Raw genomic sequence first — 27,223 nt, 5'->3', positions numbered from 1 at the left:
GTAGAAAATAAGAGATATGGTAAGCACTTACCTTTGTTATCTCTATTTCTATGAGGTCCATAGGGTTCCACAGGACTTTCGCCCTGTCGCACCTGTACTGCAGATGGGCTTTTATCTGGTCACCGGTTTTTCCGTCTCCTTCTGGTGAGAATGTTTTTCTTGTGTGTTCCAGATCTTTCTTCTCTCTCTTTCCTCTCCTCCTCTGACCTGGGGCTTGTTACGTAACTGATTTGCCTTGGCTCAGGGGCGGGGTAAAGGAGGGGGACCCCAGTGCATCCTGGGAGGCTGGAAAACGTTAACTCTGTGGTGCCTGTGACTGATGTCATCACCTATACCCCAAGGTATCCTGTGGAACCCTATGGACCTCGTAGAAATAGAGATAACAAAGGTAAGTTCTTACCATATCTCTTATATATAAAAATGGCCCTCGGCAGAAAAAAGGTTCCCCACCCCTGCTCTAGACCCTCACACTCCCTGCTGCTTACTGCTGATCCGGGGGACACAGTAACTACAATCTTGCCACGGAACATCTTCGGTCCGGAGCCACAGCCTTGACAGTTGTTGCGCTATCGCTACCTGTGACTGGCCAGTTAATCAGGATTTCCTGCACTTTGCCAACCGAGTTTTGTTTTAACACACCGCTACACTGTGGATCCAATACTGTGTTGATACGGCGCACTATTGGACATTTACTAAAGGGATCCTGCCTCAATTGAGCTGCCGGTAAATATAATTGTGGTTCTTTTCAGCCACATCGAACTCACATGGTTTATTATAAGAATTGTATACCAATACAGTCTAGTGGTTACTTTTAATAACATTTTTTATTGCACAATCGCTTCAGATTATCATTTTAATTAATTCAATACTGTTACCAGCGCTGTGATGTTAATTTTTTGTATGATTACTGAATTTGTAAGACTCCTCGAATAGGGGGCTCACCTCCCCCTACACAGCTGCGGGGCATTGTTGATTAGTGCCTCAGGTTTATTTTTATTTTATATTATTTACTATAATGTACCCGATTGAAAGTGTCTTATGGCTGTTTTCTTGCAGTCTAAAGTAGTATTTATTTTACTGAAACTCAAAGTTCTACATTGTAAAACCCCCCAAACCCAGATCCCTCAGGTACCCTCTGCCAGTGGCAAGCACCTGGAAAGAGCGTATTGTCTATTAGGTGGCAATATGGAAGTGCAGACAGACAATAGTGCAGTCATTACTAAGGTTTTTATCTTGGTGAGTAAAAATCTCTGTATATAAGCTCTGGAAAGTAACATACACATCTGCATTGCTCTGTTTTTATATTAGACTTAATGAACATTATAGTTTCTATTTAATAAACATAAAGAAAGAGGTCTGGTAAAGCACAGCATAATGCGAGGTGTTCTTCTTTTTCAGAGGGGCTAGCAGTTGGCGTAGGATTTGGTGCTATTGGGAAAACTGCATCTGCGACATTCGACAGTGCCAGGTGAGGCTGGGTTTTGGATGGGGAAGGTCTCTCTGCATACATGTTGTTAACAAATGTCATTCACTCCGACACTGAAGCGGTTTTGGTAGTCATATAGGTAATTAACAATCAACTAAAAGGTGAGTTGCACAATTATTTAAATACCACAAACTTAGGTTACATAAAATAAAAAAATATTCATAAATAAACATTTAATAGATGAAGGTTATTTGAGAGAAGGTGGTGATTATGTGGTAGGATTTTCTCTGCACATCAGGATTTCTGAGTTTAAATTTGTTGACTTGAATTTAAAACAGCTGGCTCACGTTCTGCTTGCATTTCAGATGTAATACAATAGCAATCATCTAATGTTATGTCAATGTATGAAAATAATAACATATATAATTTATGGCTTTTAATATTTGGTTTTGCTATTGTTTTAATTGTATTAACTCAGAGCTGTAATATACTGTAGACTAAATTTTTATTTTAGTAAATGTTTGAATATACATGACTTTCAGAGACTGTGAAAAGAAAATACACTAAATACATAACAGTTGTCTAAAATAGGGGCCTATTCATCATCGATAAATGGCGTGGTAACCATGCGGAAACGCTAGCTTCCACTTATTTTAGTTACCAGGCCATTCATCATCAGGGGTCCAAAATGGACCAGAAATTATAATAATCCAGGCTGATAGGGGAGCACTCCGCCTCTTGAAATGGGTGCCTGGTACAGGGAAATGCGTAGAGGACACGGGATCTGTGCCAGAGCTTCCTTGTGAAACCCAATTGCAATTACCGGCACCCCACGTGATACCGCTCAGCCTTGCAGGGGTTTTCTACCTGCAAGGTATGTGTCAGTGAGGTCCGTGGAGAGGAGAGCAATGTTGCTGCATCGGGAGGAATACTCACATCACTGGATGACTCTCTGTTGACCTGCTATTTAAGCAAAACCCTAGCTCACAGTACTGTGGAGAGCCCGGCGGTCAAAATAGCAACGCCGGCAGGCCGAACAGCGTAGATCCCGACGGAGGTGAGTAAACTACCTAACCCTGCCCTCTTCCCCCCCCACCCTCCTTTAGGGGTGCCTAATCCTAACCCCCCCTCCTTAGTGCTTAACCCTAACCCACCCCCTGGGGTGCCGAAACCTAATCCCCCTCCCCGCACCCTAAATCTAACCCTCCAGGGGGGGTGCCTAACCCTAACTGCCCCTTCTCCTAGCCTAACCCTCCCTGGGTGGTGCCTAACCCTAAATCCCCCTGGAGTGCCCTAAACCTAACCCTCCCCCCGCGGCTATGAAGACGTGTGGACCATACTTACCTCGTTCAGTCCCGCATCGTTCTAAATTCTGGCATCGGGATTATGATAGGCGAAATACCGACGCCTATCAATAATCCCTAGCCGCCATTCTGCCGTCGGGATTGTGACCGGAGGCCGCAACATGACTGCATCCCCACTCCTATTACTAACATTTCATTATTGGAGTATTGTGGAGAGCTGGGAACCCCGGCATTTGGCTGTGAATAATCTAAAGCCACAACACTCTCTGCTACCTTACAGTAACATATACTGTAACAAAGGTTGATACATATAAGTCTCAGCAATTGCAAAGAGACTTTGCTGGATAGTGAGATCCTATTTCCATTTATACTTGTATTGAAGGGTTTAATCACTTTGATGCCTGCCATTGGTTACAGATACAGTATGTGTTCATTTTATTAGATGCATGTGCTCTGTTTTATAGCAATTTGTATGTACTTATAACCCCACTCCCGGGAGTTTTATAAAAGTTGGATATCTATTAACACATTTTCTGTATTCATAAAACATTGAAACATGATCCACTGCTGTGAGTGATTAGCGCCACCTACTTTTTGTTTTTTTATGTGTCCCAAATGGACCACCAGATATTCAGCAAACTCCTTTGCTTGCGAGAACAAGCGCCATCTTCAGATGGTGCTTGTTCTCGTATCCCCTCTCCTTCCTATGGGAAGGAGTTCCGGGGATGCGAAGAGGGTTCCGAGTGGATCCATTCGCTGCCTTCTCGCTACCTCCCCAGCAGCTTTGTGCTGATGGGAAGGAGGTAAGTAAAGCAGCTACTTCTGTAGCTGCGATGCTAACAGAGGGGACAGCTGCTTTTTGGAGCAGCTGTCCCCGCACCGGAGCAATGATGATTTGCTACGGTGCAAAGTTTCCCCCACTGCGAGTTGGATACTTAAGTATCCCTAGCAGAGAGATCAATACTTAATCATCGGGGGCCATACTGCCTCCGATGATGAATAGTGAGCAAAAACGTAACCGTTCAACAAAGAGTGTACTGCTATACTGTTCCTCACTCCTGCAATGGACATTTGTAGGGAAAAAATATTTGCTATATAATATATGATGAGAGGGTACTCCCATCTTTGAGAGCAAAATATATTGCAATATATTTTAGAAATATTGAGACTTCACAAAAGTTTTTTTTTAATGCAGGAGTTATTTAATTTTCTCTGTGTTCTTTTTCTCAGGACCATGATAATAAAATAAGTTACTGTACATAGGGAAAGGGAATTACTGATATAGAGCACTTATGCTGGGTACACACTGGAGCAATGTTGGGTCTATATGCCCTTTCGTAACAACATATTGCCTACATCGCTCAGTGTGTACGTATGTTTGCCCGCTCCCGTGGTCACTACCAATGGTTGCCAAGTTTGATGTTCTGCTCATCAAACCTAGCGATAACGCTAGCGGCCAGTGCATTGTTAATGAATAACGTTACAGTGATTGTTGCGTCGTTCATTAAAGTCATCCAGTGTGGACACACAATCACTGTTGACGGGCATTCGTTCCGTCGCTACAGTGTGTACCTAGCTTTACAGTGGATAGGCAAACAAGACCTGCAAGACAGCAAGGAAAAGTGACAGATAGGTGATGACAGTTTACAGGTGGTCCACACCTAGCAGATATATCTGCAGATCGAGTGATCTGCAGATATATATGTAGATGATGGTCGTTCATATACACTGAACGACCATCATCTTCCAGGCAGCCGCGAGTCCCGGTGGCCGGGGGGCGGCTCTACATCTGCCATCAACTGTGCAGCACATCCAATGCGATATGTTTGTGAACGATGTCGTTCACAGACATATCGCTGGTACACACTGGCCGACGGGCACCAGATATATTGGCTGATAAATTGATCGGCCAATATATCTGTCAGTGTGTACCCAGCTTTACTGCATTGTAATTAGGGAGTGAGATACAAGGAAGGTAGTTGAGTGTAGGACATACTTGCCGACAATTCTTGCGTGGGATCCGGGAGGGAGTTGGCAGGTCCGTCCAGAAGGGAGGGTGGAGGCTGTTCAAGTAGTCGGAGCGGGGGCGTGCTGACGCGATTGCATCATAATGGCCCCTCCCGCGCCTTATAATGCCAATATTACTGCCATTATAAGGCAGGGCGAGGGGCTTCAATGATGTGATTCAGCGCAAGTCGCGTCATCGCACCCCTGGACTGCCCACTTTTGAGGCTGGCGCAGGGATTTGCAGGGTGCCGGCAGCCATTCTGGGGGACTTGCCTAGTCTTGCGGGGTGTCGGGAGCGGTACCCGATTTTCGGGAGGCTCCCGACAGTCCCGGGAGAGTAGGCAAGTATGGTGTAGGATAAGCAGTCACAAGAACAATCACACTGTAGGAACACAACTTCATGATTGACGAGGTGTCGCTGTTGAGTACTAAAGAACACTGCAAAAGCTATAAGGGTGTCATATACATGCGTTGCGTGAAAACCCTACATGTATATATTGTAAGTGAGTATTGCATGAGCTATTTATTGAGCTATTATATAATTTTTTTTAAATGTTGCATGTACCATAGTTATTTCAGCTGCACACAGAATTCAGAGCTCTGAAACCAGCTTTTGGTGTTGTGCCTTTCTGTGATTTAAATACTCTTTATAGTAGCTTTTAATCACGGTTTATTCCTTAGCACTACAAAACATTGCTCAAAGCCTCTTTCTGACAAAGTTGCATTGAAAATGCTTGTGTCATGACCTCCTAAGTATCAGGATTACAGGGCTTAATACATATAATTTGATCAGTTCATGAAATTGTTCCAGCATGTTTTAGTGATGTTTCATAGGAACGGGATTGAAATGCCCTCCTTTAGGGTGCCTAACCCTAAACTCTCGGGGTGGTGCCTAACCCGAGCCCCCCCCCTTACCGCTCCCTAAACCTAACCCTCCTGGAGGGGTGCCTAATCCTAACCTCTCCCTGGGGGTGCCTAACCCTCCCCCCTAGGGGTGCCTAACCCTCCACCCTAGGGGTGCCTAACCCTCCCCCTAGGGTGCCTAACCTTAACCTCCCCTCCTAACGCTAACTGCCCTAAACCTACCCCCACGCACGGCTAACAGGAACGGCGCCCCGAACTTACCTCGTTCGGGCACGCGTCGTCCTGGATTCCGGCATCGGGATTATAATAGGCGTCGGTATTTCGAAACCTATCATAAATTCTTTGCCGACATTCTGCAGTCGGGATAGTGACCGGCCGGTCACATAACTACATTAAGATTGATACTGATGTTTTCATTTTACATCATCTGATCCCCCGCCATGACAAAGATGGAAAAACTCTCACTTGTATTTACCATGTCGGAACCAGAACCCCCCTCCTCCCTCACTCCAAAAAAAAAAAAATGAATCTTACATTGAAGCTTCCTTGTTTTTCTTTATTTAGCAAATAGAGGGCCTGATTGAGTATGGATCGCAATAGCTGCTGCATAATCACACACAATGAAACTGCAAAAATATGCTAATGCCTTCCACCTTTCAGCCAGCATAGAGACGCCCAGTACTCCAAGCTGCGTATACATTCACAGTGGCTAATTTATGCACACCCATGCAACGACGTTCAAATGGACAGACACGCCTACATTTCTCCAACCACTCCCCCGTCACCACCCCCAAACGCTCACGGCCTGTCACTCACTCAGCGATGGATTCCTATCTGTCTACATAATTGCAGTGCGGTGTATGCGCAGTACTGAACAATCGGCCGATTTACGTACAGAGTTGCAATTGTGTACGCTGCTGAATCAGGCCCAGAGACCTTAATGAAACATATTGTTTTATATTAAATAATATTTATCTGCAGTGGCTGTCACACAATTCTCAGAAGACTACTGTTTGTGATATTGTAGATTGTGTGTGCATTGCCAAACAGTATGGATTGCAGAAATTTCCACAAAGGCGTCATTTTATATACTTTAGCAAAATTATACGTGTATCTGTGCATAAGCTGGCTACACACTATAGGATATACCGTACGATATATCGCTCCGACGGGGGATCGGAATTATATACAATATCGTTCAGATCATGTAATGTGCGTGCACTGCGGTCATTCATCACATCGTCCCATCTGCATTGCTGCAATGAAAGACGCCATGCAGCATGTAACAATATATTACACCGTTATAATACGGTGCATGTGCTATATCGTTACATCGCATTGTTTTGTTGCTGGGTACACACATCTTATAGTGTGTACCCAGCTTTACACTTGGATTTCATTGATGTGATGTCCCGTTGGAAGGGAAATGTGTACTCAACGTTGGATGTAACAGTGATTTATTAAACATAAACAAATAATAAGCAGAGAATTCCAAATATCCCCATCAGTTTCCCCAAATCTGTGCAGGTGCCCCCAGATATGCTTGTGCTATTATACCACAGGCCCTTCAATTGCTTCACAACTCCTGATGTTCTCTCAGTTATCACTACTAAGGAAAAGTAGCACACATATTAGGAATCATATCCAAGGCTTCTTTGCCTGTGATTATAAATACACGAATCCTAGTACACCCTAACTCCTCCTCATGGACACCAGTATCCCACCCAAACAAAATGTAAAAAAAATCTGTTAAGTCCCACTTGCCAAATTTATGGTGCAACACCTCAATCCTCAGTCCAATCTTGTGCGTCCTCCATGCCAAGAAAGAGTAGCAGGGACCTGCTGTACCTGTAATGCGGTTTCTTTAAATCTGCTCTTAGATCAGCAGTAGTGGGGAGTCACACCTGTTCTCTCCTTCATTATAAGTCTATATTAGTCACATTATTTATTATTTAATTCCAGTTATCTATATAGCGCACACATATTCCGCAGCACTTTATAGAGAATATTGGTCCATTCACATCAGTCCCTGGCCCAGTGGAGCTTACAATCTAAGTGCCTGATTCACTACCGATCGATACATATATATATATATATATATATATATATATATATATATATATTCGTATGCTAATTCATTGCGATCGCTATGCCGCTATACTACTTTCCTTACACACATCCGTAATGTTTAGCAAGATTGCACATCAGTACAATCGAGTACCATCGCAGCCTCACGCATAAGCCCTGACCTTACTCAGAAATTGCTAACTTCATCGCACGCTATGAGGCCTTTATGCTATTTTATCTATAGTGCATCGCAGTGGATAATTTATACACTCCCCTGCAACAGCGTTCAAACGCACTGGCACGCCTGCGTTTCACCGACCACCCCCCATCACCACCCACAAACGGCACTTCCCTTCAATCACTCTGCAATGGGTCTGCGTAGTCATTGCGATCACAGTGACCGGCTCGCGCACTGTGATGCATTTGCAGAACGCAACAATCTCCGATTGCGTGCGTAATCGCAGTTGCGAACGGTAATGAATCAGGCCCTAAATTCCTTACCACATGCACACACACTTACACACTAAAGTTAATATTGTTGGGACCCAATTAACCTACCAGTATATTTTTGGAGTGTGGAAGGAAACCGTAGTACCTGGAGGAAACCCACAAAAGCACAAACGTCGCACAGTTAGGACCATAGTGGGAATCGAACCCACGACCTCAGTACTGTGAGGCAGTAATGCTAACCATTACACCATCTGTGTTGCCCATGGCCTCTTATTTTTATATTAAAGGTGAGGGGGCCAATTGAGCGTGGGATCACTGGAGGAAAGATTGGTGCGCATGCACCCATCGCTGTGGTAATAGCGCCTGTGCGACCAGACTGCAAGCACAATGTTATTTAGACCTCTCTATTCTCTATTTTTCACTTGCAACAAACAGTGGAAGCTGATGCTGCCACCTTATTCATTTCTCTGAATCCTCCAGTAGATGTTTGTGTGCCTGCACAATGACTAAACATTCCTTCTCTATGGCAGCTTAGGCCACATCAAGGAGGACAGTTTGCAATTTATTATTGGCGGGTCAAAATCTGCCCTGCTAAGGAGGTGTTTTTTTGCACTAGTAAATAACCGTAAGTTGAAGCAGCCTTATTGTGGGCTAAACAATGTTTATGAGAATGCATTTCTTCCCTAAGTGGATGTCGTTGGTCCCCAGGAAGGACATACAGTATGCTGCAGTGTCATAAATATTGGTTTAGCCGATGACGTAGTGATGTAAATTATAGGCTGCACTGATGAATAGGAGGACCAATCACAAGTTGCATTTGAGAGATTGTGGCTTGTGATTGGTCCTCCTGATCACCCCCCCATTCTGCTACCAAAAGTTGGTGAATTAATTTTATTTGCAAGTTAATTACATTACAGAATTGTTGGAGGCCGTGACTAAAAAACTACTGCCACTTAATAAAAGCTAACGACCCACCCTGACTTCGCATGGAAGCAATTTAATCTCGCCACAGCCCCTGAATCTCATAACAACCTACACGTGTCATCACAGCCCCCTGCATTTCACCACAGCCTCCTGCACCTCACAACAACCTCCTGCTGCTTACTCATGCCCCCTGCATCTCACAACAGCCTCCTCATTACAGCCACCTGTTCACCATAACATCCTATATTTCACCACAGCCCCTTGCATCTCACCACAGGCCCCCGCTTCTTACCACAACCCACCTGCATCACACCAGTGTCACTACAACACTCCCTGCTGCTGCACTTCAACTGGCTGGGGCCCGGCCACTGCGATGTGCTGGGGAGGGTAGGAGGATCACTGATGAGAGATTTGTATTGTAGCTACCATAAGCATTATCAGCAGCATGTCATAGGGGCTGGGGCACCTGAGCATATTTCTGCAGAGGGCGTGTGGCTGAGCGGAAACGTCACGCTGGAGAGGGAGCACTTCACGGTGGAGGAGAGGTGACCAGAGTCGACCTACATGCTCAACGGAGGGATGGACATCGGAATCCGATGGTGACTAACCATCAATGTTTTTTGTTCCGATGGTAATGTTTTTACCATGTGATGGTGGCGGTCCGATGTTTGCCACCATCAAATGGAAATCATTTGATGGTGTTCCGATGGTTGCTATTTTTTTTTTTTCATTCATGATAGCTATGCCTTCTTCCTGGCTACTGTGTCTGCATCAGGGCATCTTCATTGGTTCGTTGGAGGCTGTCTCACTCTCTGTCGGCCTCAGATGTGACCCTGCTCAGTCCCTGACTCCCTCCCCTCTCTAGGCTGTTGCTAAGCAACAGGGCACATTGCTATCTCTGGCTCTCACTGTCTCATAGAGCCAATCAGAGTGCAGACCTTGCCGCAACAGCAGTCACTCACACAGCACAAGTTTTTTTCTGTGACTTGCTTCATTCCAAGCCTCAGTTTCAGATGTTGTCTTGTTGTTCCAGCACCATGGGTAGCTTCTCTACAGCAGTTTGGTGCAATATTTGTTTGTGACTGCTTCGCTAAAATCATCACTGCTTAGCTCTCTTTTGTCACACATGAATGGTTCATGCACCTAAACCTTTCTCCAATAATACTGTATACAAAAGCGAAAACCCATCAAAATTCATCCAGTGGTTCAAGAGATTAGCCTGAACAAACACACAGACCCGGAACTTTATTTTATATACATTTTAGAGATGTTTTATGTAGCTGGTAGTGCAGCTATAATTATTTCATTAACATTATTTTCTGATCCCAAATGGTACTTTCATCATGGATATATACAAGCTTCTCCACCCTCACATGGGAAAAAGGCCTTTAATTCATTCCTCTAAATAATTTTTTACAAAAAACGTCGGCATTAAGGAGAATTTGTCATGAAAATTGTGCTTAATCCTATGGATATTTAAACACCGCTTAAAGCAATTAAATGTACAGTAGATGTCAGTTTCACACTGTTAGTAATTAGCATACGTTTCTACATTTCTTTCTTTTAAAATTCTTCATGTATATAGTTGCCAAATCTCCTCTGTTCTTCTCGTTAATTCTCTTTGGAGTGTCACTCAGTGGCTGTGATATGGGCTAATACTGTTGAGAATGTCTCTCTCTGTTTATATTTCTGTCCTATGAAGAATCTATTATAGTATGACCTAGTGGCTAGACTCAACAAGTTATATAATCATACTTGGAGCACATGGTTGCAAACAGTTTAAATAATTTCCTGGGACACTTTTTGTTGCTCAGTAGGTGCATGTTAGCTGGCCACACACTATAACACTGTCTAGGCAGACCCTTGTTAACTACAATCCCTATAACAATATGTATTTATCTAATAAATACATGGCAAATAGTCTTCAGTAAGATAAAATGTGGGGGGGTTAGGGTTAGTTGCGGGAATTGGCTGGAGCAGCTGAGAAGAGGTCGGGGTGAGACAATACAGGGGGCAGAACAGCAGACAGAGAAGAGGTGGTCCTGAGGGGGAGGTTCAGACTGAGGTGTCCTGGTCCCTTTACTAGTAAAATATATTATATTTAGTAAATCCTGCAAAGCCTAATTGCCGTTTGGCCAGCATGGTGTTTACTTCCCTACCAGAAAAAAAAACCATGCTGGAAGGTTAATTGGTTGCTGGCAAAAAAAGGTACCCAATTCTGTGTTTGTATTTACACTGAAGTGCCAAAAGTAATGGGATTGATGCCTAGTATTGTGTAGGACACCCTGTAGCCCGGTAAAATGCAGCAATTTAACGTGGCATTGATTCCACAAGTGGACAGAAGACCTCTGAACAGCTATTGACCCATGCCATCTGGATAGCTTCCCACAGCTCCGATATTTGTAGTTGCAGGATGGACCTCTCCACCACATCCCATAAATGCTCGATTGGGTTCATGTCGGGCAAATGTGGTGGCCATATAATTTGTGGAAACTCACCAGAATGCTCCTCGAACCAATTCTGGACAACTTGCGACCGATGACACGGTGCACTATCCTGCTGGAATATTCTATCGTTGTGGGGGTACATGAAATCTATGAAGGGCTGCAAATGGTCAACAAGCAATGCAACGTACCGTTTACCAGTCAATAATGTGTTTGATTTTCACAAGCGGGGCTAGCTGGTTTCTGAACAGATTATCCCGGTGGCCCTGCTTGTTACCTGCCACACTTTGTGGTGGATTTTCAGCCCCTGCTGGGGTGACTGCTCATTATGACAGGTCAGTGTGACCTTCGTGGGAGACTCAACATGATGTTTCTGCGATACAACTTTGTACAGCTGCCACATGGTTATCTGCCCACACTCTTTTATTTGTTTCTATGCAGTTGTCACCTTCGCGACTTTGGGCAAAACGGAGGTTCACAGTGCAGTCCAGGAGCGTCCCCTCCATCGGGGGACAGCTTTAGGACGTTCCAGAGTGATCTCTGTGCCCCCTAGTAGAGGAAGAATAAATCCTTGTTAAATCCTTCTCTTCGACTATAGCAGGCACAGGGCACACACCCCGATGCACCTGGCTTGTGGGGTTTATTTCCTCTGATGCCGGTTCTTGGTGCACCTTTCTCTGACATATGTTCTGAGTGTGCCTGTCTTCCTTCTCCCTCTTCTTCTCCTCACTCCTGCCATTGACTTGTTAACTTAAACTGGCTGGCCTGTGGCTGAGGGCGGGCTATAGTGCAGAGGGAGCCTGGGGGCTGCTGGGAAGAAAATCAGTAACTATTTGGTGCCCAGTCTCTTTCTGCAGACTATACCCAGAGTGATCCCTGTGCCCCCTATGGAGTTGAGGATTTAACAAGGTAAATCCTCATTTTTTTTTTCTGCATACAGTAGTACTTACTACAAGTCTCAGCATGGTAGCACCTCTTCTTATGTTTAAACAATAGGGTGTGCAGTCCAGCCTTGTGCTGGCACTCATAGATGCAGCTTATCTGCAGAATATACCGATGTGCACACAACCAGTGCTGCCCTTTTTTTTTTTTTTTTTTTTTGCTTTTCTTCCATTTTCTACTTGATAGTGTTACCTAAGCTTAGCTTTCCTCTGCTTGCTGGAAGTCAATAGAAGATATCCAGCCAGCACTAGTAATATCAGTCCTGCATGTGCTTATGACCGTGTTTACCATTGATTGATATTGTTGCTCTAGCTTTTAAAAAAACAAAAACTATGAGAGCTGGCAAATCTAGTGTTGCCAAAAATGATAAACTGCAGCTACGCACCTGCAGGTATACTTGTAAATGCAGGCAGATTGCCAGCATGCAGCCGATACTGTGGTTTTCTGTAGCTCTGTCACTTCCACATGCTACTTTGTCAGTGTAGAACTGCAGTAGGTGATATGTTACCTCGGTGCGTAGGTTGCTGGCTGATTGTGTACACAGTGTACTGTGCAGAACAGGTGGGATGTTACAGAACAGCTGGACTCAGATTCAGTTACAAATCTCAGGCTGAATATTGTGATATCACTACAACAAAGACATGTATGCAGATTAATTCCTGTGCCACGGAAACATTTATTTATAGCATCTTTTAAGTAATTCTTCTAGTTTTCAGTTACTTCCTGAGGAAAAATAGTTACAGGCATTTTAGTGGAGACTTTTTTTTTCAGGTAGTACATAATTCAGGTGCAAGGGAAGAAGCCAATCCAGCCGCTTAGAAGCTAGGAGTTTTACCTTTTGGAATAGAAAGCAATAGAGCGTAATGCTACATACACACTGTACAACCTGCACAACCAAAGATATCGCTGATAGATTTCCCTCCAACTTTCTGACGTTCTGACAAACGATTTTGGGTGTACACACAAACTTCACTTTCAGTGAAGTTATGTCTTTACAGGCAAATCTTGACAAAATCGTCCAAGTTGGCCTGCATGTATGGTCGACCATAGACATCTTTATTGTTCATGTGGGAACGCGCATCGTTGGTCGCTGGTCGATCGTTCACTGCATAAAAATTAATGAGTTATCGTTCTGGAAAATCGGCCCGGATTTGGCAGCATAAGATATCAGTCTGGTAATCAGGCTTGGCACATCAATGTAACAAACAATATTCAGGTGAATTTCAGGTTTCATCACCATGTGTTTGTAGCACATAACTGAGGTTTGTTTAATGTGTAACATGCTTTTTTTGCCCATTAGGAGTTTCACTCCAAATGCGGATACCACTCTAGTAGATCCATATTTATGAAGCATTAGCTTGGAATTACCTTCCCATTCACTTTTTAACATTGGAGAAATCTTCGTATAATTCAGTTTTACGGATTTGATGAATGCAGCTAAACTGGCATTGCAAGAAAGGATTAATTGAAAAGTGCACAAGCGTTTCATAGTGAAAGCTGGGCGGACATGCACACTAGACAATAGGGCATGCTGCGTTCACTACTGTTGCCACTTTCTAAATAGGGTACAACAAACCATCATGCTAAATAGGGTTCATTGTTGGGTGAACAAAACTCAGTCGAACATACTTGCATAATAATCACCCACTTCTCAAAATATCTGATTGTCAGGATTCCACACACCCATGTGCCTCTGTAATGCTTATATTCTCCAGATGTGGTTTAGAATGTAAGCTCTCATGAGCAGGGACCTCTTCCCTCATGTGCTTCTCTTTACATTTTCTTCTACTCTTTACTCCCCATAAGGGCACCTAACACGTGACTGCCAACTCCCGGCTGCTTATTGTGAGTGCTTTAATCGCTATTGCAGCAATGTATATAAGTCGTGTCCTTGTCCTGCACTGTAATGTACTGTAAGTTACTTGTTTCTTGTTCACTTACTAGTTTTATGTACTATGTAAGGCGCTGCGGAACACTTGTGGTGCCATATAAATAAAGGATAATAATAATAATGTGGTTGCCTAATGCAGGAGGATGTTCAATTCAGTGCTTGAGACAATTCCTCAACATTCAATGGTCTAACAAACCACTATACAGTATATTTGAAGGTAGGCACCATGGGGGATTAGCGTATTGGGATCTCAAGCTCATTTGTGCCAACCATCAGACCCCTGGCATTAAGGTGCAGAGTAGCTCAGTCTGCTACACTCTGATGGATGAAAGCTGACAAGGGGTCAGGAAAGGTGGGTGGATTAGACGCTAAACTAGTAACTCTGTAGTTTGAGATATGGTATATATTTACTAGCTGCAACATCTAGGATCAATGTCCTGAATAATTCTGGTCTGAGATTTTTTGGGAATTCAAGAGCTAAAAAACAAAACAAAAAAAATGCAGTTTACTCCAGTATTAATGCTACACTGCCAAAAAATCAGAGCCGTATCTAGACATTTTGGTGCACTGTGCCAGATAGAGCTTTGGTGCCCCCACCCCCCATCGTAAAGATGGACAGTTTGTGACGCGCGGGCCAAAACAAGGGCATGGTCTCATACTGAGAGGGTGTGGCCACACTATAGTACCCCCAATTCACATTAAGCCACACAGGAGTGTCCCTTATTTACATTACGCTACATACTTGTAGTAGTGTGCCTAATACACACTCCGCTAAATTGTAGTAGTGCTGCCCCTTACACAGTACGCCACAGCTGTGATGCCCCTTAAACATTCTCACAGGTCAAATTACACCCCCTCCCCTTCCACATTGTCACACAGTACAACTCCCCCCCCCCAAAATGTAAAAGCCCACCACTAAAGATTTTTTTTTTTATTTGGCCACCAGTCTGTGATTGGTTCACAACCGGTGCCGGGGGCGTGTACTGCACCGCATCTCTCCTAGCTTTGGCTGTGTATAATGTGTTTATCTATTGTGGGGAAGAGCTTATGTACGTGCTACAAACAAACGCTGTCTTTTCCACCTAGTAGACATAGGAAAAAAATTATACACAGCCATTTGTTTCAAAGGAGTAACAAGATGTTCTGGTTATTGATGTCCTGAGTGGTATGGCATAGAAACCATGGGTCTGTCGGTGGCTGGGGAGGATGAGAAATAGGATGAATAGTGTTACAGTACCTGCTATAATGTATGAGAAGAGGTACAAAATAACATATAATATTGGACAATTGATGTGTAACTGACAGACAGTGAAGTGGTGCTGGAATGCCGTCACTAGAAGGAGATGGTAAATGTGCAGTCAGAGTGACAGAGAGATGGCCTAATTAGATTTAGGGCAAGGAAGGGAAGGAGAGAAAAAAAACAGAGATGGAGTGAACCCTCCATTGCTTTCTTTTATACCTTGTCTTTCTTTTCTTTAAGGAAATAACACACTATATACGCTTCTAGAAGCTGTGCCCGGTGTTTCCTGGTTTTGTATTTCTGTTCCATGTCCCTCATCCTGAGAGCTCACAATTTCTCTCTCATTATTTATTGCTCTATTCCATCTATCCCGACACCCAGACAAACTCTCTCTTCATCTCACTTTTTTTTTTCTGCCTCTCACACATTCTGTCTCTGTCTCTCTCTCCCCCTTCCGTTTTTTTTTGCCTCTCACACGTTCTGTCTCTGTCTCTCTCTCCCCATTCCGTTTTTTTTTGCCTCTCACACGTTCTGTGTCTGTCTGTCTCTCTGTCTCTCCCCCTTCCTTTTTTTTTTTTGCCTCTCACACGTTCTGTGTCTGTCTGTCTCTGTCTCTCTCCCCCTTCTTTTTTTTTTTTGCCTCTCCCCTGCCTCATACTCTCCCTCTCTGTGTCAGTATGTGCTGGGGCAGCGTTAATAAGGGAAAGTGATTGCTCTGGCTCTGGGCCGTGCAGAAATGGGTTGCCATGGACCACATGACTATTGGCCTGCTGCACTCTTGTGACAGGTGACTGATGGAGCTGCAGTGATAGCAGTTATTGTCCTCTACCTGATCTCCTGTATGGCAAGGAGCAGAGATTCAGGGGAACCAGGGGTGCAGGTTTTGACTGTTGTGTATGCACCTGTATTGATTCATTAAAGGTGGCAGACACCATGTGAGATAGGAAGGGGTGGAGCAGCTACAGTCAGACTTGGAGTGACAACTGCTTATATGCGAGGGGGAGGGAGGCCACACTATATTGTGCCCCAGTCTATAACTTTGCGTGACCCTCCTGTGTCTGTGTGTGACTTTGGGGTTGGTGTATCAACCAGTGAAAAGAATGGAGAAAAGCAACAAATCAGCATCTACCTATCATTTTATAGAATGTACTTGATAAATGCTTCGATTGGTTGCTATGGGCAACTTGTCCACTTCTCCACTGTTTTCACTGGTTGATACAACTTTGTGCTACTGGCCCAAAAGGCCAGTAGCACAAGTGCCTGTCCCAAGTGCCCGGGACCCCCAAACCTTAATGTAGTTTGGGAGACTGTAGATATGTGTTATGGAAACAACGTCACTGTCACAGACGGGAGGGGTCAGAGTTCAGGCCAACTGCCATTACATATTTCTATTAGCAGTTGATATTATTATATACAGGGCTGTAACCATGTGTGAGTGTTGCCATCACCAATGGGGAATGGCCCTGGGGGTGGCACTGTCGCTGTCTTTGGCTTGCATGGTGCCCAGAACTGTACCCTGCACCAAGTTGCGCTGCTGCAGAACTACCCAGAGCATTCTTTGGAGGCTCCAGACACACATGCTGTACAGCCATCCTAAGAACGCTCCAGGTAAAGCTGTACTTCCCGAACCCTGGTGCTGGTGGGACTGCTCCCTCCATATGATGTTGGGGTGGGGCTGGCACAGGACACAGTTCCCCCTGCCCCAGCACTGATTTTATAGATTTCCTGGCTCTGTGATACTGTATGTTTTTCTGTGTCTCATAGCAGCTAACACCATCAATGTACATAATCCTACTCCAACCACCCTGAAGATCCTTGGGTGGAGTTCTTAGTAAAGGCGTTTTTACACAACACAACATGGAGGCTTTGAGGCTATGAAAGTTTATTAAACTCTCACAAAGCAAAGACTAATGGTGCATACACACGGTCAGATCAGATAACAATATCGTTGTCTGATCGTCCTGCATGTGCTGGATGATCAATATCGATCATCCAGCACACCACCAACACCCAAACGACTTTAGCGACCCGCGATAAACTGCATGCACGGGCGATGGTCATTATTGACCATCTGTGCCCGCGCATTGTCCGTCGTTTGGGGGTTGGAAGGGGCCATAAAATGGACGATATGATCGATATAGCTAATATCATCCTGCAATGTCGTACCATGTGTACGCACCTTAACTGTCGAACTATAAGTAGCCCCTTCCCCCCCACCCGAGTCAATAATTCCTTGTGCACCAATGTGAACAACAGGCTAATGAGACAGTGACTGGATGCAAGGAGGAAAGCATGGCCTTTCTAATTACTCTTTATTACATGTGGTTGTGGCACTATACACATGCTTGCATTCCAATATATTAGAGTTGTAGGTACTGTGCAAGGGTCTGCCAAGAAAGGTCCCAACAGGTGGCATTATACCAACAAATTCATTTGTCAAACATGTTAGATGAGCTTTTGGAAGAGTGAGTAGGATACTAGACTTAGGGCTGTATTCAATTAGTTTTGCATCCGAGGAAAAGTTTCATCTGCCCGATTTTTCGCCAACATCGCATGTTTTGGACGCGGAAACTTATGATGCGCGTCCCCGCTATTCGTCGTATTTAATTACTAGCCATGCGAAAACGGCTAGCGGCGAATTCAGAACAGGCGGAAAGTGCTGTCAGAATTGTGGAAATCAGCCTGAACCCCCCAAAAAGATGCACTAACATTTTGGATCAATGTAGATGTGTCCAAATACACCTAATAAAACTGTTTGAGTACTTAAGTTGTTTCAATAGCTTTTTATTAGCGTCTTTTACACTTTTGTCCTTCTTTTCTTTAAGGATATAAGAAGAAGAATGGCATAAAGCTGTATTTTTTTGTGAAAATAAGTAGTCTTGACAAATTTGGGGTACTTGAAAATGGGTGCTAGCATATTTTAAAGTCTCTAAAGTGAAGTGTTAAAAAAACGTGAAAAACGCACCTGTTGCATGCACCTGCAATCTTAAAAACACCTGACCCATCCTTGCAGACCCCCAAGAAGTCTATTTCGCTAGTTTTAATGCTTGTCCCCCCACTTTGTGATTTTTTGCCCCCAAAATGAAAGTACTTTTTTGGGGTGTTCTCAAATTTTTCCCTGGAATTTTTTGACACAGTTGTCCTTTGGGGGCTGTCCCAAGGGTTCTGAGTGGTTTCCCCACCTTTGCACCCCAAAATAAATGTTTCACTTTTCTCCTGCGATTCTTAGGCAAAACTTTTTCGCCTATTACATTGCATTGACTTTGCGCATAGGCAAAACCTGCTGGATAAGTTCCGACCACACGAAAAGCCCCGATCGGCGATACTTTTTCGCAGAAAACGGCTTTTCGCTTCTAATTGAATATGGCCCTTAATTTGAAAAGGTAGGAAAGGATATGTAAAAATTCTGACATACTGTATATCTTTGATTTGAATGTTGTATAAAAGGAATATATTTAAAAATAGTATTTGAAGGTACATTATGCTATCCCACTGTCCGCGTTCCTGGGAAGCTGGCAGGCATGTCCCCCACTCGTCAATGCAAATTCAAAGGTCTTATAAAGGAGGGAGTTGGATGGCTATGAGCTCCGGAAGTGCTAGGGTTGCCCCCGGATGTTATGGACATTGGTACCTAGCTCTTTTTTGGGCAGAGTACATTGTTATGAGGTATGCATTATACCATATATATTGTAAATATCCATCCCGGTAATGAGAAGCGATCTTGGAAATGTTGGGTGGTAGCAGTGGGAAGTGGAGAGCAGATATGCTCTGCATACACAAATAGCGTCTGCTTCTCTTTCGGAACCTCTGCTAGGGGCCGGCCAGTCAAGTTCGTAGTTGATAATTATAATGTAACTTTTGTTAGGGTCACATGACTATGCTGACTAATGTGTTATTTAGCAATATGCAGTGATTTGGTTAACTTGTGTATTGTTCAAATAAAAAGAAAGAACTTGCACATACAAATGTCTGTGTACGGTATACAGAGCTAGTGCTTGAGAGCTTAGATTTCTGTAGATCTGCTGCCACCAGGTGCCATATCCCAGCTACTGCAGACTCACAATGACATCAGTATTACCAAATGCCAGCTTGTGCTGTGGCATGTACTTTTGCACTACTTGTAGCTAGCAGGGAGGTCATCTTGGAAGTCAGGCAATGGAAGGACGAAGCAATTAATGACCGACTCAATATAATATACTCATACACAACGTAATGTTTTCATGTTCTCCTCCATCATCTGTTAGTCAGGTGCCTGCAATAATATGAAAAGGAAGCCAGAAGGATTTGTTTTTACTGTGTCATGACTATCATGTTTATATGTTATCTGTGTAATATACCCCTTTACTAGCCAGACAGACTGCTACAGAAAGTCACATATCTGTCACTATTATCATATTCCCTATCACACACACACACCAATCAACCTACCGGTATGTTATTAAAGACTGCACGAGAAAACCACACAAACATGGAGGAGAACATGCAAACGCCACACAAATAGGGCCCTGCTTAGAATTACTATATGAAAACGCAATTCATTCTTCTAAGAGCTACCATGTTTTAATGTATAGAAATGGAAATTCAATGTGCTTCAAAGTAATAGAAGAAGTGTAATCAAGAGTCAGAGTTTTGTGCTGTGGCTATTCTGTAGTTGTATTATTCTGGTGTATACTGTACCTTTCAGAGGTTTCTAGTCATTTTTGCAAATGGACTACAAACACATAGGGCAGGGATCTTCATCCTTTAAGACAGTGTGGGCCACATTAAAAAATTCAATGAGGGCCACTAAGCTATACTGCGGTATTACTCTGCCCCTTCCTCACACAATTAAGTCCCATAACTGCCCCCTCCTACAATTTTAATTAGGTCCCAGAACAGCCCCCCTCCTCCCACAATTATAATTATGCCCCATAACTGTCCCTCATCCTCCATTAACTATATCATATAGTTGCCCCATCCTCAAGCAAATATGTTCCATAACTGTCCCCCTCTGCAGTGCCCAGAGTAGTGGTCCCCATTATGCAGTGGCACAGTAGTAGTCCCCCTAGTAGTGGTCCCCCCTATGCAGTGCCCCCAGTAGTAGTCCCCCCCACCACCCCTATGCAGTGCCCCTTACATATATAGGACAAAGACCCACACAAAACCCCCCCCCAAAAAAACACTCACCTGAATCCCGGCGCCTGCCACTGTCCACTCCCCTTTCCTCCCAGTCCGCTCTGCACTATGGGAGAGATGCCCTGACTTCTCTTCCATCACCATCACCCACTGCGGGAGCTGGAAGGTAGAGCTCATGAGTGAGCTCCAGCCCAGCTCCGGCCGTGGATGCAGCAGCCAATGAGAGTCTGTCTGACTCTACCCGGCGCCGGTGTTTGCTTCTGTGTAGTGCAGTCCGCACCACACTAACCATAGACAAGCCACGGGGAACAGCACTGCGGGCCACAGGATGAAGGACCCTGACGTAGGTGGTTTTGCCTTTTAAAGGATTACTGCTTTAAATCTAGCCGATAACTCACTGACTCTAGCCACAGGCTATGACCTATACAGAATAGTATGTACGGTGTCACTGAGCAGCATAGAGTGCTTACACTGACTTATGGTATGGTGGCACAGCTTATAATGGATATACAGCATTCAGGTTAGCCACATTCATCGTGCTATCTGATTTTCCTCTACCACCTCAGCCTAAAGACAGTCACATGAGTCTACTACTACTACTCCATCATTATACAAATGGTTCCTTTAAGATCTGTAAGTCTAGGACGCAGACATTTTATCACTTGCTGATCCTAGCACTCTGCAAGGACACTGGCTTTCTGTGGTCGGACGCACATCCCATAAACCAAGAGTCCGTTGGGACACTGAAAACCTCTGTTCTGCTCCATTAGAAAGAAGTCTTTGTGGCGACAAGGCTTTAAATCCAGTCACCAGAGGCTCTTCGTGCCAAACCAGGGGGGCAGGAATCCGACTACCAGCACATTCTTGTACTCTTTAGTAATGGGAAAGGGATATGACTAACTCTTTGTATGCCAGAGAGGTTTGTTATATATTTGTAGAACTGGATAGTGCAGTTATCAGCTACTTTTTTTTTTATTTTAGTGCTAAAATATACTCACAAAAGGAAGGCTATACATATATATGTATATACAGCAAATCCTGAGAACATGGCATCCTCACAGCAGCTAAAAAGTTTTGTTAAAGTAGTGGAAATAGTACATTTATTTAGAGTCAATTATGTATTGCAGCCTATTCTTGTTGAAGGAGTCATTTCTTTTAGGAACAGCTATACTTTGCAATAAGTATTGGTACTGATGTATGGAATGTGAGTTGAATAAATTGACCAGATAAAGTTAGTTAGAAAGGAGCTTGTACACATACTGCTTAGTAGGTAGAGGAGAGCTGCAACAGCTGGTCCAGCAGAACCAGCAATCAGAGGTACATCAGCAGGAGCTGGTTGAGGAGATCCAGCACCTCGGCAGAGACAGATGCACCAGTGGCAGTTGGTTTAGGACTGGGGTAGTCACCAGTTAGTGGGCCACTCTGACAACTCAGAATTTCTCCCAGTAAACACACCCCTTATGTCATAATAATTACCCTTTGGAAACATTATGAGTTATAGTGATTTAACGTGATTTACATGCACAAATTAATTTACACAGTGCCACTTCATTAGCACGACCAATGTCATTAATATTTCTAATAATTAAAAAGGGCAGCATGGTTCTTGCATGTTTGCTTGCTCTTCTCTCAGCGTCTGTCTTCTTTTTCTGTTTGGGGCGGCTCCTCCTTTCACTTTGTCAGACATTATGACATCAGTCTCCTCTCCCATGCATGTGTAAAAGAAAAAAAAAAAAAAGACCAACAAAACCATAACCCAGGCAAAGTCACCAGCAAACATGATGATGTCAGAAGTAGCTTGCAGGCCAGTTTGCACTGTGTGGCAGGCCGCCAGTTAAATAGGGCTGGATGAGGAGACTATCTGTTCATAAGATCTAGCTAGCGTTCCTTCAGGACATTACAGACCACTGCTGCACTTTGGGCCTGTTTTGTTTAATTTCTAGCGGAACGCAATATGAGGAGAAATGCAGTGCAGAACAGTGATAAGTTGGCTTGGTATTGTTGTCCTTGCCAACATCACTGAAATGCATGGCCCTAAGTGACTATGGGAAGACCTTTTCTCATCAGTTGAGCTCTATGCTGCGCTGCATTCCACCATTAGCTTTATCTTCTTATGTCACTACTATGGCCAGCAAACATTTTATAGGTACTTCACGACAAGACAATAAAATTGTCTGCTGTTTGTGATGCTATTGCACCATACACTACTAAACCTCTCTCAGCACATCACCTTACACAGTGGTTTGACAGCAGCAAATAAAAGGCAAAGAACAAGGGTCACTGGTTTGAAACACGGTGGCAAAAATCTCATTTTTGTAAATTTTGTACTATGTAATTTAGGATTAATTCTCACATGTTCTATTCATGTACAGTGTTTTGTGTCCTGAGGTATTATACTTATTAAACTCTGCTAGTATAGAAATTCATTGGAGTAGAAACCACATGGAAAATCTTACATGGTGTGACAGCTGCTACCGCTCCTACAGAGGCTCAGCTTAAGATGAGAGAGCAGGATGAGGTCTGGGCTGGTAGCAGACAGGCAACACAAGGCTATAGAATGAATAGAACTTATTGTGAGACTGCGATTCAGAATTGCAAAACAAGTCTCTTGCTTTGCAAAGCTTAACCCGAATAGAGGGTGCTATAACATATGATGGTTTTTTTTTGGGGGGGGGGGGAGAGGCTATTAGCAAAAGTATTTGTGCAAATTGCAGCAGCAACAAGACAACATTTTTGGAAAGAAAGAAGAAAGTGTTTAATTTTCACTGCTAAGAGTTCCATCTGAGGGACCAATATCAGACACTGGGTGTTATTCAAGTGTGAAGTCTTAAGAAGCACTTGAGGGATCATTTACTATATTGTAATATGTTTTTTGTTTAGCTAGCACAACTTGCAATAAGCCATAGCGGTTAGAACTGACAGCTATATCTTAAGTACACATCACATCTTTCTAACCCTGACACCTGATAGGCTGATTTTCCCAGCAATGTTGCTAGTTTCAGGTCTGTCACCATAAACAATTAGGGGGAATCAGACAGTTGTTTAATAACAAGGTATAATCATCTGCCACCTATAACACAGGACACACATTGGGTGGGTACACACCTTTTCAATCAGTGGCTGATGGGGTTAAACTCTTTCGAGCAGCCGTGCAGTATGTCCCAAGCGTGCCCCCCGCCAGCTGCTGCAGGGCACCATACACACAGTGAGCAGACACAGCACAGTGTGTACGGACTTCTATGGGATCGGTAGGTCAGGCCAACAAATATTATGTGTCCTCTTGTATCTTTGCTGCTGATGCGGCAAATCTCGCCACAGATGCTGCGAGTTGTGCTTCCGCGATCCATAGGATTTCATGGTGCAAACAATGCAGAGGCCGGGCATACCATGGCGCATGCGTGTGCGGCAAGTCGCTTGGTGTGATGCGTGCGCACGTTTGCCGTCAAAGCGGCAAAGATGGAAGAGTACACATCTGTAAGGTGCAACATCCCGATCCCGACCGCTGCAGGAGCGTTAAAAGCTGTTTATCGGCTAACGCTCCTGCAACGGTACAGCATACACACCTATACAATAGTCATCCCGGTCATCCAATATCTAGCTCTCCGGCCTAGGATTGTATAGGGGTGTACCCAGCTTTATTCTAGTGTTCTTTAGGGATATCAGCAACTTTAGTTTTCCATTTTTAGCCTCTTTTCAGTATAATATATTCAGGATAGCAATAGATGTGTATTTCTTTCTGGTAAAATAATTGATAATCCTGTAAATTTAACAGTTTGTCTGAAAATCTTCTTAAAACTCCAATGGGTTTATTTATCAAGCAGTGATAAGTTGTTGTTTTTTATACAAAGAATGTGGTTTTCACTACCTTGTCATATTGAACAAGAGGGTTCTCAGATTTCTCCTGCAGTCCCTGTAAGTTTGCATTTATAGCAATCCCTCTAGCCTTCTATTCTCAATTTATCAAGTGGTAAAAAGCTTAATTTTTGGCTGCTAGGTAATCCCTTCACTTGAGGACAGGCGAGGTAACGATACAGAATGCACCCACCGAACCGCTAATGATAAATAGACCCCCAAATCTTGGCATTAGAGATAGTAGGCTGGAGATGGCCAAACAGTCAATCGTGGACATGCAACTAGTCGATCATGTTAGCCTGTCCAGCAGCGTCCAGTAAGAATCAGTGTAATTCTTATTGGCTGCTACGCTGGAATTACCAGTTGGGTGCTGCGCCATGGCTGGCCGCCATGTTTTCCCAGTTAGGTGCCATTCACTAGCCAGTAGGAATCAAGACGATTTCTATTGGCCGCTGTTCTGATGTCACTGCTGGGCAGGGAGCTGGGTGGCATCTGCCATCCGAGGCGCTACAATTTTACTGATGGGGCAGTCGGCAGCTGCCTCACATGTCCTATGGCCGGGAGACAAGAAGCAGCAGCTCCCTGGCCGCTCCAATTATGATATTAATACACTCAGAGTGGCTGGGAAGTGTCTTCTGTCTCCCAGCCACCTGTCAGGCCACCGGAAACATGGGAAAGCTTGGTACGCTAGTCCTACCTCCTGGATGACCGCTCCGCAGGCCGGCCAATAGTTGCTCATACCACCCTCTCTCCTAGATGGTCTGAATGATTGCAGCAACAGCCAATCAGCCGCTACCAAATCCTGTCCCCTAACTTTTACGTGACTGATGGCGACACCAACCAATCAGCAGCTGGTACCGCTGACAGAGCGACCAATAGACGGAAGAGGATCGACCCCCCTGAATAGTGGATGACCGTCCCTGCTTCCCAAATGTTTTTATACCTCACTGATATAGAGTGTCTGGGAGCCTGTGCACCAGGTAAGTAACAGCAGTACATTATCTATATTATAGGTCGGGGGTGGCCAAAACGTCGATCGCGATCGACTACAGACACTCAGCAAGTAATGTCCCCTTTCTTGCATGCCATACCCCCTTTTTCTAAATGTATATACTAGGTAGATCAAAAAAGATTTTCAGCTTTATAAGTAAATCACTGAGTCCAAAAGTCTGACCAACCCTGCCCTAGGCACTGGTCAAGAAGCATGGCCAATCCACTGAGGGAATTGTGCCTATCTCTGTACAGTCGCTAGACCAGCACACAGTGTCAGCCATAATGAATTGAGACCGGACAGGTGTGCAGTAGTAGAAACATTATATATACACTAATCATGCCAATATAAAAAAATGAAGCAATTAAACCCACACAATTTTGCCCCATGTGTAAGTCCACATATCCTAGTTACAGTTCTGAGATCAGTGCATACCTTTGCTAATTAAGAAATGTAAAGTGAATAAATTAGACACTGTTAAACAGAAAGGCAAATCTGCGTCATTATCAGCCTTTACAATTTTACTACCTGTCACTCTTCACATAAATGTTTTACCTTGCACCTGTGTCTCTAGTAAATTGATTCAAAATGGCCCGTCTCAGAAGTGTCTCCACTAACTTTGGCTGGCATTTGAGTAGAGCGAAGAGGACAATTGCTTGGGTACCTTTGGGAGGGATGCGGTCCGACCGCGTGGATTCCGATGCTCTGAATGCCGGTGCCGGAATCAGGGCACCTGCTGTCAGAATGCCAGTGCCGGCATCCTGACCGTAAGTAGCGGGGTGAGGGTTAGGCACTAAGGGGGGAGTTAGGGAAGGGGGAGATTAGGTTTAGGCACTAAGGGGGAGGTTAGAGGTTAGGATCCCGACTGTCAGGTGTCTGTATCCTAACCTGTCGGGATGCCAAGCGCCGGCATTCCGTGCCCAACCCCTTTGGGAAACCCCATCTCCATGGGCAGAACTAGTCACAGTCCAGGTAAAGTGAGAAGGCTGAGAGGAATGAGGACACTTTGGAATGATGACATTTTGCATACAGAACTGCCTGCTGCCATCTTACTGTCAAGTGGTAGGCATGCATCTTCTCTTGGCTGTATGTCGTTTTCTTTTCAAAAGTACAGATGTAGCCTATTAACTGTATTATGCAGTAATCCTGGATACACAGAGGAATGCACAGGATCTTGCCGCAATAACTCCTTGATGTTACAGATGTGTCCTTGCACATGTAGCCTCAATACACCATGCAGTGCGATACGCCTGGTCCTGTGCAACTCTGCTAGCGTCGCGTCGGGTGTCTTTTTTTCCACAAATGCGTCTAAGTCGCAGTGTAATTGCCATTAGGACACAGCAGGAGACTGCTGATTAATTTCATGTGACATTTGTATATGTGTGCACCTGAGTCTGTAAACAGAACTTGGCGTGGAAAAAATCTGCGGCCCTGCATCGTAGCACTTCGAATGCTGATTGAGAGACTCAGTCACACACAGATATACAAGTGTCTACAAATTGTGACAAACGCATTTTCGGCCAAAAAAAGAGAAAAAAAAGCCGACCGGCGCTAGCAAAGTCTCACGGGACCAGGCGCGCCGAGAGGGGGTGTTTGGCGCTACTGCAGCAAAGGACACATCTGCATGTCAGTGGTTGCAGGCTCGGTGTCAAGCTCAAAATGTAATCAGCCGAAAATGGAAATCACTAAGGACATTGGGCTAACAG

General features: G+C 44.2%; 1 protein-coding gene across 5 annotated transcripts in view; it reads left to right on the top strand.

Moving 5' to 3' along the window:
• SLC39A11 (solute carrier family 39 member 11) overlaps positions 1–27,223 on the top strand; it is a 536,505-nt gene that overhangs the window by 486,606 nt on the left and 22,676 nt on the right. For all 5 annotated transcript variants that reach the window (XM_088474528.1, XM_088474527.1, XM_088474529.1 and 2 more), the window contains one exon: positions 1,399–1,468. In XM_088474528.1, coding sequence (XP_088330654.1) covers positions 1,399–1,468 — 70 coding nt within the window. The remainder of the gene's footprint in view (positions 1–1,398; positions 1,469–27,223) is intronic.

The sequence above is a fragment of the Taudactylus pleione genome, unplaced genomic scaffold, assembly GCF_031769625.1.
Source record: "Taudactylus pleione unplaced genomic scaffold, aTauple2 ptg000016l, whole genome shotgun sequence".
NCBI lineage: Eukaryota > Metazoa > Chordata > Amphibia > Anura > Myobatrachidae > Taudactylus > Taudactylus pleione.
This window is presented reverse-complemented; position numbering and strand designations above follow the sequence as displayed.